The sequence below is a fragment of the Gallinula chloropus genome (genome assembly GCF_964237585.1).
Source record: "Gallinula chloropus genome assembly, chromosome: 4".
In the NCBI taxonomy this organism is placed as follows: domain Eukaryota; kingdom Metazoa; phylum Chordata; class Aves; order Gruiformes; family Rallidae; genus Gallinula; species Gallinula chloropus.
This window is the reverse complement of record NC_140088.1, coordinates 91,753,637-91,770,840: the sequence shown is the minus strand read 5'-3', so window position 1 is coordinate 91,770,840 and position 17,204 is coordinate 91,753,637. Positions and strand designations below refer to the sequence as shown.

Sequence of the window (17,204 nt, the reverse complement as noted above, 5' to 3'; positions counted from 1 at the left end):
TGGGGCTTCTCCCTTTGTGTCCCTACAGCACCGATCCCAGCAGATCGGTGCTTAAGCTGGATGCAGGAGTGCTTAAGCTGGATGCAGGACCTATCAATTGGTATGATAACAAAGCAAAGGCCCACATCAAAACAACGACGAACGTGGGGTGAAGGAGAACTACCTGTGTGCAGAGACTTGTCCTTCGGGAAAGCCATCAAAGCCCATGTATACATGGGCATGTTGCCCTCTATTGGCTGGCCAGCGAGCACAAGGCTCTTTCCATCCCTTGGGATGCTGAAGAGCTGCAGGAAGGGTAACCCCTGGCAGCCTCCTTTTTGGATCTGCAGCCCCAGGCTGAGCCCCACAGCGCATCCGGTGTACTGAGAGAGAAAGAGTCATCCTTCCTTATGTGTTCTTGTCAGCAAGGATGCTGTTCCAGACCTGATTTTGATTTAAGATACAGAAAAGGCCAGTACTTCCCATTTTTCACTTTGGATACAGATGTTGGTTATAACCCCTCTCAAGCCTTCAGGCAGATTCCTCAGGCTGAGCTGGGGGCTGCAGGAGGGTCTCGTTTTGCTGGCTGTCAGCAGCCCACAGGGAAGGTCCCTTCAAACCTGCTAGGAACACGTAGAACACAGCATGGAGCTTGACGGAGCGGGGGGGGGGGGGGGGGTGGGCTTTGCCTTGGAGGTCTTTTCCAACCTTAAGGATTCCATGGGTTGGGGAACCCCTAGCAGGGGAAAAAACCCCAATCAACCACACACAAAGCCACCCCCACCACCTTCTATAAACTGCGAAGGGTTTGTAACCCCAGAAGTGCTGGTTTGCCCCAGGGGTTACGGTAAATCCGGTGCCTTAGAAGCGCCAGGGATGTCGGTAATTCCACATGATGGGGACGGGGGGGCGGGGGAAGAAACAAGAAGTTTGTGTAGACTGACAAGACGTGCGCTGAGCCCTGCTCCAAGAGCAGCACGGCTCCCACAGAGCTGAGAGGCGCCGAGGAACGCCGGGCTCGCTGCTGCCCGTGTGCTCCCAGCTGGTTTTGCCACGCTACGCAGCGCCAGCCAGCGCCCCCCCAGCGCCGGGACAGGCGCAGGTGGCTCTGCCGGCTCCATCGCCCAGCCGCCACCGACGGGCATCCCGCGTCTCGGAGCGCAACGCCAGGGCAACCCCTTGAAGCCTCAGCCTAATCGGCTTACTCCCTGTGCCGGTCTCAGGGAGCTTTTCAGCCTCCCGGCAGCCTACAGCCTCCTCCCGGTGAGCCCTGGTAGCCACCCTGCCTCCTCCCAGCACCGCCAGTGTGTTATGGAAATGAAGCGCCTTCCATTCAGGGATCTCAAAGCACTTCTTAAATGTAATGAATTACGGTTTATGAGCTTATTCTAAGCATGGCAAATTAAAATAAACAGAGATGAAAAAAAATTAAAGGTTTTTCTGAACAATAAATGGACAAAGACATTTTTTCCCTTCAGGGAATTATATTATCCTTCTGTCCCTCATGCCAAAAAAAAAAGAGAGAAGAAAAAAGTTTCTTGGACTTTTATCTTTCCTCATCACACTGTAATCACTTCTCTTCAGCCTCATTTCCCCCCAGCTTTTTATTCAAAGAACTGAAGCAGCCTTTGCTCTGCCTTGAAATTTTATTTAAAAAAAAAAAAAAAAGGGAGTGGGGGGTGGGGAGGAATGGATGAAAAAAATCCCTTTTCCTGACTAATACTAATAATACAGGTCAAAATGTCAGTCTATCTACAATTAAATGGAAAACAAAAAAGGTTTTCCCTTTTTCCCATGGTACAATGGCACTGGAATATAAATTACCGATGAAGATGAAATAATACTTCAAAGCCCAGGGGAAAAGCAGCACAACGTTCACAAAGTATTTTCAACCGCAGGACGAAGCGCTGGAGACAACGGTAACCAATGGACTTCAGGGGGGTGGGTGAATAGCCTAAAACTAGCATGCGGCAGGATTTGAGGTCCCTATAGTCTCTGACCCCATGATATGCTTTGTTTAACAAGGGCAGCTGCAGTTATCAACAGATGTTTCAGCAATAAATAATTGGTATCATCTCAGAAGAGATCCATCTACCTGGGGAGAGAGCATAATGCTGCAAACACTGCTCCACTATTACAGCCACATTAATCTCGCATCTAGCCAGGTCTCTCAGGGAGTTTACTGCAGGTGTTTATCCTGGGAGCGGGCAGACAAACGCTGCAGAGTTAGAGAGCTGCGTGGGGATTGTAAAGGAGGTCAGCCTCTGCCATAAATTTCTGTCTGAGGCCACACACACCAAAGAGAAAAAGAAAATAAATACCCGAGAGGCTGCTGCTCCCTGCCACCCCCACCCTCCCCAGGGGGAATTCAGGGTCCCTGCAGCGCGGGGTGCTGGGGCTGGCATCTCCCAGCCCTGCAGTTGGCTCCCGTTGAGCTTCTCTTCGCTCAGTGCTGCTCAGAGCGGTCTTCACCCTCAAAATAAACTCCCTGGCAGCACCCAGGTAGGGCACGCTGCAGCACGTGGAACCTCCTGGCTGCCTCCTTAGAGCTAACAGCAGTTCTCAGGCTGGCATTTCAGCAGGGCCAGACCTCCCTGCCCCAAGCCCCAGATTTCCAGCCTAGGCTGCCCCTTCCCACAAGGAATGGGACTGTGTCGGCTTCAGATGTGCACCACAGCAAGCCACACTCCCCCAAAACAATCTCACAAACCTCATCTTTATGTCCACCCTGCCAAAGGGACGCTCATTACCCTAAATACTGCATTTCCATTGAAAAGGGAGCCGCCTGCTTGCTGGAAGCCATGCCTGACTTGCTTCTGAGACAATCAGAAGAGCAAGAAGCAATCCTGATCTGTAAGCACAGACTCACCACTGCACAGGATGGGATCACCAAGCACCATTCGAGTCCTGCCACCCCTGCCACAGCCACACATCCCTTACTCAAAGGAGAAGCCACGTTAAATTCTTGCCTTTCTAGCTTTGGACTTCAACGGGACCTCCTCAAGTAATTTTCCTCTAAAAAAGACAAAGCAGGCGATGAGCTGTGCCAGCCCTACTAAAGGGAGTAACCCTCACGCTGCCTCCTGGCAGCACTGACCTGAAGAACACAGAGCAGCTTCTCAAAATCATGATTTTTTTTTTAAAAAAGCTTTACATAAACAGTGTTATAGTCCTACTAGAACTCCAGTTCTTCAGGAAAGAGGTAAAGATTACCTTAGTCAAAACAGGACTGCCTGATGAAACCAGAGGAACAGACAAAAGTGCCCAGACTAGCAGGGACCAAGCATGAAACGGAGCACAAAAAGCATAATGCAGTCAAAGGCATGTTCCAGCGACTGAGGTGGTGGTTCTGCGGGGTGCTGAACGCACGGACAATCCCTACATACCTCTGGGATCACTTCTTGACAAGGCAGAGCCTGTGCCTTCTGTTCTGTGATGTCTTTGTCCCTCTCTTGTCTGAGGACAGAGACCAATAAACCCCACAGCTCTGGCCCCTCAGCCTTTGTGAGCAGCCCCATCCGAACCCAGTCACACTCTCCTCCCTTTGCCAAGCGGGTCCTCGCTTGGCTGCTACCACAGAGCAGAAAAAACAAGCCCCTGAACTCACAGTAGGTGATACTACCTACCAGGGCTCTATGTACCCTCAAGCACCTCAGGAAGACAATTCATGCAACAGGTGTTGAAGTTCATACCAGCAAATCACAGAGCCTCACGCTGATCATATCTTGCAGGTTTGTTTTGTCTTCCGGGCCCAGGTCTTGTTTGTATTGCCACTTCTCCGGCACAAAGGGCCACTTCATTTCCTTTGCCTCCTCCAGAAGGGTCTTCAGGTCCTCAGGAAGCAAAGCTGAAAAGGTCGAAGAGCAGGTGAGGATATTGGAGAGAGCTCAGGGGCACGGCCCGCAAAAAGCATACCCCCTCCTTCTGGACATTCCCCCGGGGGATACCAGCTCTTAGCCCTTGCCACCAGCCCCCTCAGGAGTCATCCGTTACCCCTGGCTGCTCTGCCCTCCAGGGAGATGGGAGCCATGGCCATTAGAAAGGCTTTTAGCTGGAAGATGCACTGGCTGGTGGCTGCCTGGGTGTGGAGAGCCAGTCTAGCAAGACAGGAGGAAGGAAACCTGTTCCCAGTGTCAGAGCAAGAGGGGCCAGCCACGCAGAAGACCTCTTCCCCTTGCGCAGGGCTTGCTGGTGACAGTGGCAGGGCAAGCTTGACAAGCCACATCCGAACTGGGGAATAAGCCCAGAGCATTTAAAGCAATCAGATACGGGTGAGAGGGATAGGATCAGTTACAAGCATATGCTCTTGAGAAGAATCATTTTCCTGATAATTTAGTACAAAAATCTGTTGGCCTGAGGGACTCGACCTCTTTTAAAGCAGCAGCCTGGACTGCAGGACACAGCTTCCCTCAGCATAGGAGGCCCCACTGCTACAGCAAGACAAAAGAGTTCCAGCCACGTGCCTGTGAGCAGCTATTAACAGGGCAGAGCCCCTGGATGCAGGGCAGGTACCAGCTGAAGCCTTGCCATGTCTGAAGCTGACACATCCTCTTTACAGGCAGCTGAAGTAGCTCACACTAGCCCAGGAGCTGGCCTGAGCAGCTGCGTTTCTCTTGCAGTTTGCAGCAGAAGCTATAGGAGAAGTTAAGAGAAGGTGCCCTTAGTGCAGGCATGCTCTGACCCGGGGCCAGCAGAGCTGCACAGAAACCCCTTTCACCCGAGGGCTTCCAAGCCCTACCCAAAGCACAGCTTCCCTTCTGACTGGAAAGGCCAAAAACAAGGACAAAGGAGTCAAAAGATGGGGGGCTATTTTTGCTTGGTTTTGGATGAGGGAAACGTACTCCCAACTCCCACTTCTGGTCCTCACTGATCCTCAAGCAATGTGCCAGAGCTCACAAGGAAAGAGCACAGTTCAGTCCATGTTTTGCTCCCTCCCCAAGTTGGCCCCTTCACCTCCCATATAACCAGCCATCGGCTTTGCTTGGATCTCCAACCTGATCTAAGGATGCACCTGCCAGTTGGAGCACAGAGCCAGAGATCTGTGCCTGGGTTTGTCCTTTCCCTTCTGCTGCAGCCCACGCATTAATTTTCCTTGAAGCAGAGGTGAAGCTGCCACCCAAGTGTGCTGTGCTAACCACTTGGCCAGGCAGGCTCTCTGGGCAATAAACACGGATTAACAAGGATTATTGACCAGATGGGGTTAATGGTGATCATCAGCTGCACCTTCTGGCCATTAATCCTTCAGAAAAAAAACCTGCTCACAGACCATCATTGCTGTAACAGGGCAATGCAATCAATGTATTGCTACATAGTGTTTCCATCCCTCCTTTGGATGACAAAAGGGCTGTTTCACAGCGCACTCACCCGTACATTTCCCTAGGAAAAGGTAGGAAGTCAGGCCCTGAGGGTGCCTCTTCCAACACCTCACCTTTAAGAAGATAACACTTTTTCCAACCCATGTTTCCTCAAGTGCTGCTGCAGCTCTGGACACGCTTCCCATGACACATCCCAGCTTCACTGTGCAGCCACGTTTCCCCTCCCAAACCAGCATCTTTGGGGGTTGGACTCAATGATCTCTTGAGGTCCCTTCCAACCCCTATAGAACTCTAAGGGCTCAGCCCTCCACACCGAGGGGCCAAGCAGCAGGGCTGGAAGGGAGTTGTGCTTCCATCCTCACACCTCCCACAGCAAAAGTCAGTGTGGGAGCAGGGATACCCATCTCCTTACCATCAGGAGATGTGGAGAGGTTTATCTCCCTGTGTAGAAGGGGGAAAACCAAACTTCCCAAAGGCTTTTTGAAAGGAAGATGGGAGCATGAAAAGGCAGTCCCTGCAAGCACACATCAGCCCACAGGATCCCACGGCACTGACATTTTGGGAAGGAATCTATAGAAACAGGGTGTTTAAACAGACAGCCTTTCTCTCTACCCTCTTTTATCTTTCACACACTCACACATACTTAAGTAATGCTAAACCAGGAAAAATAAGAGCAACTCTGGAAACAATCAGCAGGATAACATCTGAAGCATAAGACTATTCCCACTGTCCTCCTGCTCCTGTTTTCCATGCCATCCCTTAATTAAACTCTAATCCCCCTCCTACTTGATGCACCAAAGAACAAGAAACTATGGCCAAATTCCTTAACACTGAACTTGGATTTTCCAGGAGGCATCCTCAGCAGCCACTCCTGAAGAGCTGGTTAGCAGAGGAAACCAGGGTACCAGCAGAGGAAAGATCTGGTGATCTAGGAGCCCCCAGTCATCTCCGGGGCTGGCCACCCGTGCAAGCCCAGCAGGACACTGCTTCAAGCCTTGCTATCACAGCTAGTCGTCACCACATGGAAAGAGACACAGTCAGCATGCTGGTGACAACAAAATGATGTCATATTGCAAGAACCTCTGCTAGAACCACACCAACCAGCTGGGGAGCTGGTGCAGCTCTCAGCTAAAATCCAACTCCTGGGACAAGAGTTTACTTTCATAAACAGCTGTTCTCACCACAGGCAGTTCAAATTCATTAATTAACACGGGTTACACCGGCACAGAAGTTATCTGGAATGATTTCTAGGCTAGAAAGAAATAAAAAGGCAATCTGAACGCATCTAACACCCACTCTACCACCTCAACTAGCGGGAGGTACGTTCGCACTCCTCCTCTCCCCCGTTTACATGTGTTTGGCTCTCAGTCCCTCCTGCACGGGTCTGAGAGCCGGGGTGAGCAAAGGCAACCCCAGGAAGGGAGGGTGGAGAAGAAAACCCCTCTGCCTCTGTGCTAGGAGGGTCCCCCCAGCGCAGAGAGCCCCTGACCTGCACGGTTCTGCCCTCCCCAGGGTGCAGAGCCCCAGCAGTTGTTAATGCTGTCACCGGCCGCTGCTGGGTATTTTTCTTTCAGCTGATGGGAACGCAGCCTCCGAGAAGCCCAAGCATCACTTCAGGCTCTGATCGCCCATTTCCTGAAGCAGTTTACCTGAAGGACCATGTCTAATCGAGTGATTATAAGGGCACTGATTTACCTTATCTGGAACTAAACTGATTATTTCTCATACTCTGTGGTATTTAATAGGAGAAAAGGAGGGAGGAGGATGAGGGGGGTGGGGAAAGCGCTACCTGATTAGGAGTTCAAGAGCCTATTCTAAGCAGCCATAATAAAGCTTAAAAGAATTTGTGATGAGGAAACAAAGTACCCTTTGTGGCAAACAAAAAAAGAAGAGAAAAAATCTTCCAGTATCCATAACAGAAACCTATACGCCACTCTCCACCGCAAACAGACTTAGGTGCTTCTGAAAGAGGCAGCTGACCTCCCAGCAAGAACAAGGATGGTCAGAAAAACATCTTCTCAACGGCTCCGAGCCAAACAAAGGATTTTAAAGATCAAATTAACGTTGCGGCCGAGCCATTCATGCAAAGCAAAACTAAACACTATTAACACTAAACTGGAGCAGGGACAGCACTGCAGATGTGTCACACAACGGAAAACCTGCGGCTAAATAAGGGGGGTGGAGGGTGCTGTGGGGTTTTGCTAGTGGCTTTATTCCCTCCACCCCCTAAATTTCACCTTCCTACTTTGCTACGTTCTTCAGCACCTGCTTAAGCTATTTTCCTGTGTGGCACAAAGGAGTAAATAACCTCTCTAGTCTGTACCAAGAAGGTGTAAGTCAAACAAGTTCAGCAATTCTAATGTGCCCTTTATTTAACTGATAATAATAAAAAAGCTCTGCTAACGAAGTGACACAGCCCTCAAAGTTCTGAGCCCAGAGAAAACTGAACGGAGTGTATCACATCCTTTCCTGTTTCACATGAACCAGTTTGTCACTGGAATGGAGAATTAATACGTGTATTTCATTGATTTATTTTTACAAACCACTCCAAAAGGACCATGACAATACCAAAATAAACGCTGTTTTCCAGCACGGAATGGCAGCATGAAGACAAAGACAGAACCCTCCTCTTACAGCTCTGGGTAACGCTGCTTCCTTCCCCGGTTATTTATTCCGGCCATTAGCTGGCATGGATTTTCCTTTCAAGAAGGATATTGCAGGTTTTTTTTTCCCTTTGGACACCACTTCTGGAGGTCACACACGTTTTACAAGATAAAGATTCAGGCAATGAGCTCTTTAATATATTAGGAGAAGCTGACAAACAGAAAAGGCCCTCCCCCAGCTCCTGTGAAAGGAGAGGAAATTTGTGCCCTTATTCAGAAGTTGCATCCTTTTTTTTTTCCCCCCTTTTCTTCTTCTTTTTTTTTTAATAACTGAAATTTATGTGCATCAGCAAACTTTCGGGCATTGTTCTTCCCAAACTAAACTGTTCCTTACAGCCTCATGTTTACTGAAGCCTAAAATTAGAACTGACAGCAATTCACTGCAACAAAGTGGGCTGCTTTCCCTGCCTGCCTGCAGCCCGCATCCCATTCATGGCCTCGAAATCCAGGCATCTCTTGACACTCATCTGCTAGGAGAAGAAAAATAGGGCAGGGCTGCGGAGCGGCGGGTGCTGCGGCGGCCCCGGCCGCCCCTCACCTCGGCAGCGCCAGTACTCCCGCTCGTCGCCCTGGCCCGCGCCGGCCCGTGCGGAGAGCAGCGTGTCCAGGGCTCGCTTGCACTCCTGCAGCAGCGCGGCCACGGCGTGCTGGTTAGTCATGAAGCCTGATCCCACTCGGCTGTGAACTGGGTGTCCCCGGGTGCACGGTGATCAATTACTTGAGAGAAGACACGGGTTCTCAATGAAAAGGATCCCTTCAAGGCTGAGGTACCTGGCAAACAAAGGGGGGGAAGATGATTAACTAAAGTATCATCAATTATCTGAAAGGCTCAAGCAGGGAGAAAGAATAGGGGAAACACATGAAAATACATGACAGCCTCGGAGGACTTTATTAGGGGAGGGTGTGAAATTACTGCAGGGTGACAGGGCGCGGGGCGAAGCTCTCCAGAGACAGGACAGACCCCTCGGCGAGCGGGGAGGCGCCGGGCAGGGAAGGGACTCGCCAGCCCGTGCCGAAGGTGCTCGGGCTGCCGCACACCCTTAGCTGGGGTTGAGCGGCAGCACCATGAGCGCTCTGAATTTAGGAAGGACGCTGCCTGCAACAACAGAGCACGGGGCCGCCTCGGGACCCAGGAGCAGGCTCTGGACACGCTGCAGAACGACTCACGCGCGATGCGCGGGGTGCCAAGGCCAACCCCTTCCCACGTACTGCTGTGATTTTGGGGGAAGTCCCCGGTAGCAGAGGCCTGCCAGCATCTGCTGGGACTGCTTCTGCCCGAAGCCAGCTCTCTCTACATTCCCCAGGTGGCCTGGCCTGGCCCAGCTTTTCCATGGCAAGCCCTTCAGGTGCTTCTCACGTTGCCCTGCAGAAGGACGCCCCGGCATTGCCAGCCCAGGCATCTGGCTGGGCACCTGCCAAAACAGCTAAGCAGCCTTCAAAAAAGCCGCACAAAATAGATATTTCAGGGTTGGGTTTTTTGGTTTCCCCCTCCCCATTCTCACTTCAAAAACTATTCCCACAGCTCAGAGCAACGCACAGCCAGAATGAAAGCATTTCTAAGTGGGGAAGCACCACGGAGGAGGAAGAGGAGCGCTGAGGAACCACGCACAGTCACAGCTTGCTCTGCTGACGTGAAACCATACGCATCTCAGCAGCTGAATTTCCAGAACGATTTGGTTTGGTTTGGTTTGGTTTTGGGTTGGGTTTTTTCCCCCCCTTTCTGCTGTAGTGCTGGGATCACTGGATCCCGGAGCTGGTGGCAGACAGGCTGTGTTCTCAACGGCACCGCGTAAGAGCAAGCTGCCAGACTGAAAAGCAGAGGGCGAAAGAGATGCACTCATGCGAAAGCAGAGAGGATCAGAGAGCCTGCCGTGGAAGGGCAGGTGGAGCAGGGCGAAAGACGGGGATTCATCAGCAAAGAGCCTGGAGCCAAGAGCCAGTCAGCAAGGCTGTGACTGATTCTGCAGACAAACGGCAGGGAAAGAAGAAATTTAAAAAGGAGACCTAGGGCAGGAGCACATGCACCTGGACAAGCAAAAACTCAGCTAGATGATGAGTTTATCTACATCTCAGATGTAGATAAAAACTTAGGCAAGAGAAACACTGTGAAACACACAAGGTTTCCTAGCATCCCAGGCTTGGCTTTGCCATAGCAGTGCTGTTTTGCTGGTGTCTATTCTTTCTGTATAACCCACACCACGGAGCACCTTGGCAGGGCTTCCTTCTACTGCAGCCACGCTCCGGAGCGTGGCATGAGAAGATCCTGGCATGCTACTCAACAGGCTGCAGTCTTCAATTTTGGAGGGTACAAAATACCCTCTAGTAAGAACAGGAATTGCAGAACAGAATGGTAAAACACCCCAGGCTGGAAGGGATCCCTGAGGATCGAGTCCAACTCTATGTACCCAGGGAGCCTCAAAAGTACAGTGTTGGCCTGAGCTAAGAGGAGCTACCTGCAGTTCTCTGTCCTGCTGCTGTCCTGCTGCCATCAAGACACACACGCTGGGCCTTGTTTCTCCACGTCACAAATGACAAGGAAACAGAGGTGTCATGCAAGATGTTTGCTCTCAAGGGACACCTACAAGCCTGGGGTGCCATGAAGTCAGGTTTGCCAAGGTCTGCAGGATGCCCACCACATGAAGGAATGAAAAGCCTGTTCAGTGGAAGAGTGCTCCAGGGAACAGCACAGGGATCGTTGCTGTGGTTGTGACTCTCAGCCAGCCAACTCTGTGCTCGTTATTCCATTAAAAATAATAACAAATCAACCCACCAGGAAATGCAATCAAATAAAATACACAATACAGGTCGGAGCTCTTACAGTGAGCACAGCCAGGTTGAGTCCCCATCCCTCCAACAAAACACCCAGGCAGGGTTTCTGCTGTTTTCCCTTCATAGTTCTGCCTAAGTTATTTCTATTCTCCTTTTCCCCCATACTTCCTGTGAGAGAATTCAGAGGCGTTTTCAGAGAGCGGGTACAGCTGCAGCTATTGCCACAGTCCAGGAACACAACTCCTGCACATGGTAAAGTGAAAAGAAAGCCACAGATGCAGAATTTGTAGCTGGAGGCCTCTCTTAGTGCTTCTCTCCCCATCCTGGCACAGGACATAAAGAAACAAAGCAAAAGGAAAATCCAGAAAGGGCTCATCCATCTTTTTAAGCTCTGCTCCACATTGGCCACTGTCCTACAGGATCTGAGCCAGGTGAGCATAGCTGGGTGCTGGTAATGGGGTTCTGGGATCACCCCTCGCATGGCCAAAGGACAGACCAGGCACAGGACCTATTTAGGGCCCCCTGTCAGGACCAAAAGGAGATGGGGCTGGAGACACAGCTATAGTGTGGCCCAAAGTCCACCCATGAGACTGGCTGACCTATCTGTCACCGAGCAAAGACCGCTCTAAAAAGAGGCCACTGCACTTGTGGGATCTGCTCACAGCACCAGGTCCTAGCCCACATCCCAGTCCAAAGCTGATCCAGTCGCTGGTTATCCACGGGGCGGAAGGAAAGCAGCCCCCTTCACTATAATCCCCCGGTGACACACCTATGCTGGCGCCGCTTGCTCTGCTGCCTGCGCTGACATCTGCTAATTGATTTATCTGCTTGCCCTGCCCTGCGGGAGCCAGCACGCGGCTGTCCCGCCAGTGCCTCCCAGGTCGGGATGAAGCATCCCTGCCATCTGGCCCTCACTCCCGTCCTTTGTGTAATTGATTTCTCAAAAACCTGGTTTTCTAGGGAGTCCCCTCTAGCAACAGCCCAGCACACACACACACACACACACACACACACACACACGCTCAGAGTGCTGGGAACACCAGTCCGAGCGGGAGAGAAGCACACAGAAGCACGCTGGAGACTGCCACCTCACAGCCCATAAACACCATTTTCCATGGAGATGCACCGAAGCAGACAAGGGCTGGGGTACCTGCATTTAAACCCCGAATAACACAGCACTAAGCACATCCAAGGGAGCTTACAGACATGCTCCAGCTCCTCTACGTTGCAACCCAGAGCCCAAAATAAAGTCTTTCGGAGCCAGCTCGTGGAGGGCTGCAGCCTGAGATTGGGTCTTTACTGTAAGCAGGAGGGCCCCGTGGCTTTGTGAGCCACACAGACTACAAGCCTCACAAAGAGCTGACAGGGCTTAGCGGGGAAGTTTAAATCAGAGTACAGCACTCTGCTTCCTAGGGTGGCAAAGGTTTAACTCCCCAGGACACCAGCGGGTCTGTAACGGTGATGCAGCAAAGTCACAACCTGAGAAATTCTTCTCCAATTACATGTTTCCAAAGAGCTGAATAAACGGCAAGGAGGCTTCTGAGTAAATAAACCATGATTTACACCAGCAGCAACAACAAAGTGCTGGAACCCCAGCGAAACGTGCAATAAACTGTACCTCAGCACTCAGAGGGGAGACAGCCTTTAGAGACCCATCACTAGGGGCAATGACTCGCATCGTAAAATCAGCTTAAAACGCACCAAAGAGCTTTCAACTCCAGCAGCATCCTTTACACAGATGCCACTTTGTAAGTGGTGGCTTGTGACAGCTGTGGCATTGAGTGACAGCTGGGACATGAAAATAACCAAGCACGCAGCTTATGGACCTGGTGCTAATGCAGGATCCGAGACTAAAGCCAAACAGAGAACCAGCACAAACTTCTACAGGCCTTTAGAATTCTTTCAGTGCTTCCTAATTATCTTAATTAACTTTCTTAAAGTGCTGCTAAATCCTAACTAGCAGTGCTTTAAGGAGACTACAGCTCTTAAGTGACAAAAATTGCAGCTTGATATGCCGCAGAACTGTCTAGAAAAAAGTGCTATCTGAGGACAGGTTAATAAATGCTGGAGCTCCCACTTTCAAGGCACGTAATAAACCAATTTTGCATCAGCTTGAGGACTTCAGCATTTTCCAGTGACAGCTTTGGGCACAGAGTGTTTTTAAATGCTTGATGTAATTGTTACACTTAGAAACAGTGAAAAAAAGAATTTTAGAAACAGTGAAAAAAATCTGTGCTGTTTCTGGTTAGAGCCTGGATTAAAATAACTCCCTGCACCAAATGTGATTTTAACAAGTGTTAGAAGTCTCAGGGGATGAGAAAAATATATTTCTGCAGTTGCTTTCTAATGGGACCTGGGGCTCAGAACAAGAGGGAGGAAGGGAGGAACTGGGTGGGCAATGAACTCTTTAGGAAGCAGGCCACACTGCAGCATCGCGGAGCCCTTCGGCTAGAAGGCCGAAGGATCTTGTCAAGAGAAAGGAATCTGAAGTTCTGCTGTGGACAGAAGCCAGCCTGGGAGTCAACCTACCTAGTCTGAGAGCACAATTAGCTTTGGAGGCTTTAAGAACAGAGATGTAATTGCCACATTCAAACACGGCAGGCATAACAAGCCTTGGTTTCTCAGGCAACATCATCTGGGAATTTTTCCACAGCATCACTGTCCTGAAACACAAATTAGAGATTGCCAGACCTTTTCACTCTGGAAATATATTATCCTAATTTTCAGCTTATTCAGGCTACCCTCCAGTTCCAGGGAGGCTAATGAAGAGGAAGCAAAGACCTGATGAGTTCCATGTGGAGCCTACATTTATGGATTAATCCCAACAGGGAGCACATAAACCTTATTCCCAGGGCTCTCAGTCAGGACTCGACGCAATCAATAGAGGAATGGATAGTTATTTATGACTGAGGCTTTTTTGACTTTCAAATAAACATTTTAATTATTTTAAGTGCTACAGCAGAACTTAGATTCTGAGCCCTGTTTCCATTGTGATGCCTCACCCCCCTCCCTCCTAACCCCAAATCACTCCAGCATTATGATACCATACAAACGATACTGATTTTCATGCCTGAAACATCTGAAAGTGTTTGCCAAAGCAAAAATACACTGGCCAACAAACTAGGGAAAGAGGAGGAGGAAAAGGGAGGAGGATCCCTCTGAGTGAAGCTGGTATGAATGAGAGGAGCCCCCCTCTAACTACACTGGGCCTACAGAAGCCGAGCTGCCCCAGACCCCCCTCACCACCCTGCTGACACACCCTGACCCATCTTTTTGCGTGGCTTTTCTCTGCCGACTCTTACAAGCAGTTTTAATGACTGTAGGACTCACGAGTGGCTCTTTAACAGCTATTTTTCAATTCAAGCACCTGCATCTCTTGCAATTGCAGCTTCCCCCTCAGGCCAGGGCCTCCTCGCCCAGCGCCAGCCGCGCCAACACCCCCCGGCGTTCTTTGGGCGCTGGGGTAGGCACCCTTGCCTCCCACTCTGTGAAATACAGTTTCCTTGTTTTAATCAAGCAATTAACTACCCAAAGACTGCACACAGCAGCTCGTGGTGGCCTGTGGCCTATCCATACGCGGCTTTGCTAAGCTTCCAGTGGCCTGTGGCCTATCCACACATGGCTTCGCTAAGGTCAGGGGGATGATGCTGATTTTTGAGGGAGCTTTCTAAGGCCAGTACAGTCTCTTGCTAAGGCAGGCAGGGGCAAAACCATGGCATGGAGGCAGCACTGAATCTATTCCAGCTGCACCTGCAGCTGATGGAGTTACGGCCTCACCTTCACTCCATGTGATGCATTTTACCTCCCCTGGCTCTCCCAGGGAGACCGAGGGGGAAGAGTTGCAGCAGATCGTCCCTAGAAAAGCCACTGAACATTGGGGCCGATGTTGTTGCCCTTCAGGAGGTAACAGAGAGCACACACACCACACAGCACCACGAGCTGCACACAAGCCTTCTTCTGGAGTCCTTCCCCATGACATGTGTCAAAACCAGCAGGCTCAACTTGATTTTTTGATTTGGCAGCTTGAGGAGAAGGAAAAAAAAATCACAAAAAAAAGCCAAAAGAAAAAGAAAACAAGCTTACAATAACTTAGCAAAGGTTTCAGTGATTAACATCGCCTTCCACAGAAAGCAAATTCAGTTTCCTGACTATTTCCACACACACACTTGAGTATTCCTAGAGAATTTCCCTTTCTTTTCAGCACATGGAAGCTTTAGCACATGAAAGAGAAAAGTTGGGTTAAAAAAATTAAAATAATCGATTTGCTAAGGACTTTATTTATTTTGTTTACTTCTCCGGCTTAAAGATTAGATGTTTTCTTTTGGTAAAGCTGGATATACCAAATGGCATTGGCTGTATTAAAATAAGGAAGAACCTCAATCAAAAAGCCTCTCCTAAGGCAAGCTTTCTTGTTAATATGCACCAACATGAAAGGCTTTCTTTTCATCCTATACAACTACAGTGTGTGTAAATTGCAGGGGGCTCATTGGCATAAATCTTGGCTGTGACCTCTGAGGTAAACTGGATTTACATTACTTTCTGACAAGAATTAAATGAAGGCCTTGTGGATATATGAACAGCCTTCTAGACTGCAACAGATGGGCATGAATGTGCTCCCTAGGCAAACTATCAGTGACATCTGTGTCCTCCAAATTCTGGTGGTCTCAGCCAATTAGCAGGCAAAAAAAGGAGGAGGGGGGAGCAGCCTCTGCACAGCTACCCCAGGCAGAGCTGAAGCAGAAGTGCTTCTGTTTAGAAATGGGATCAAGAACAGCCTCCAGCAGCAAGGAGGTGGCTAGCCGGCTGGGTATGACACAGAGGTAACACTACAGAGAGAGATGAAGTAATTAGATAGAGCAGATATTAATATTAATTCAGGACTAACTCCCTAAGCCTGTAATGGGCCACCACGGTGGATTTATAGTGCTATAGCAAAGAACGGTTTTGTGTCAGTCCTGAAAGCAGGGGAGGGCACAGAGCGAAGCCCCAGGACTGACACAGGGAAGGCAGGCGCTTCAAAAGCCCGGCTCTTCGTCTGGATCCCTCCCTTGTCCCTGCAGGGGTGCAAACCAAGTACCAAAGGAACACTCTCCCCAGGCAGACCTGCCCTTCAGCAGCACAGAATACCCTGAGTTGGGAGGGACCCATAAGGATCACCCAGCTCCACTCCAGCAGGCTTTCCTGGCTGGATGGGGTCGGGGAAGCAACACACTCCCCAGCCACTGCACTGCCTGCTCCAAAGCTCAGCTTGGTGCTTTGTGGAAGAGCATTTCAGTTGCAGAAAGAGCTTTTCTGGTTTTGGTTGTTGGAATGGGGTTTGGGATTACTTACTGCAGCACAGACACAGAACAGAGCTTCAGTAAGTGTGATATTAAAATAAAAATAAAGGGAGCTCCAGAGCTTGACTTCAAAGCCACCTTTAACCAGAGAAGATTGTTTGCCAGCCCTCCGTACGAGCAGCCAGGGTGCAGGGCCTGGGGGAACCAGCAATCACCCACAGAACGCTGTGCAAGCCAGAACCACACGGCCACAGCCCAGCACACAGAGCTGGCAGAAGGGGATGCCGGGGGGGAGTCCAAACGCGTCCCCAAACTACAGGCTCCCAGCTCACTGCCCCAGCTCCAGACTTTTAAGCCTGTCAGTTAAACCAGACACAAACCGTGCAGTGAGCCATCCCATAGGAAGCATATTCCCCATCTCCAGTTCGGATCAGAGCCCCATACCCAGCCACACGTCCCTCCCAGGGCAGCAGCGGGCAGGACCCCTGGCCAAACCCAGATCCGCAGCAGAGCTGGGTGCCAAACAAAAGCACCTGTTGTTTTCCCCTGGTCGTGACTTTTCAGAGAGGCCATTGGGGTGCCTCCTCCTCACCACTGCTATCCCACTTACTCCTAGTGGAGACAAAAAAAGGGAATAATTGAGGGGCAAGATCAATAAATTAAAAACTTCTAAAAAAAAAAAAGAGAAGAAAAAAGACATAATGAATTTGGTACAGCACATATTTTTAGATCAAAGATGCCTTTGAAGTGACAAACCCTTAATCCATAAACTACTGAAGCACTTCCTTTCTCCCCCAAACTACTTGTTGTCAAATAAAATGGAAGTTAAGGAAATTATCTTTATCTGAAAATGGCCAAAAGAAGCCATCACCTAATGACAGCCTTGTCAAAATGACAATTGGGGAAATTGTTAGGAGAGGGAGGCCTGATGACTGGAGGAATAAGCTTGCTGTTTGCTCTAATCTGGTCGGGCAGGCCCCACACAATTCCAGTCAGCTTGCTGTGTGAAACAGCTAAGTCTTTGTCAATGCGAGCAGGGCCTGGAAAGACTTCTCTTTCATGAATATGTATCACCACCCTCCACGTCTAAGAAAAAAAACCCCTCCAAACAGTAAAATTAAAAAAACCCAACCCCACAACAAAAACCCCAACCCACTAACCTATCCATCACCCTAAAAAATAAATCCCAGAACAACAAA

The 17,204-nt window shown here is 49.9% G+C and overlaps 1 protein-coding gene across 1 annotated transcript in view; it reads right to left on the bottom strand.

The window, feature by feature from the left end:
* Window positions 1-8,842, bottom strand: part of ALPK1 (alpha kinase 1) — a 29,172-nt gene extending 20,330 nt beyond the window's left edge. The window contains exons 1-2 of the mRNA XM_084263074.1: window positions 8,496-8,842; window positions 3,672-3,826 (exon numbers count right to left, since the gene is read on the bottom strand). Of these exons, the coding sequence (XP_084119200.1) occupies window positions 3,672-3,826; window positions 8,496-8,616 (276 nt within the window). The 5' untranslated portion in view covers window positions 8,617-8,842. The remainder of the gene's footprint in view (window positions 1-3,671; window positions 3,827-8,495) is intronic.
* Window positions 8,843-17,204: the final 8,362 nt, after the last annotated feature.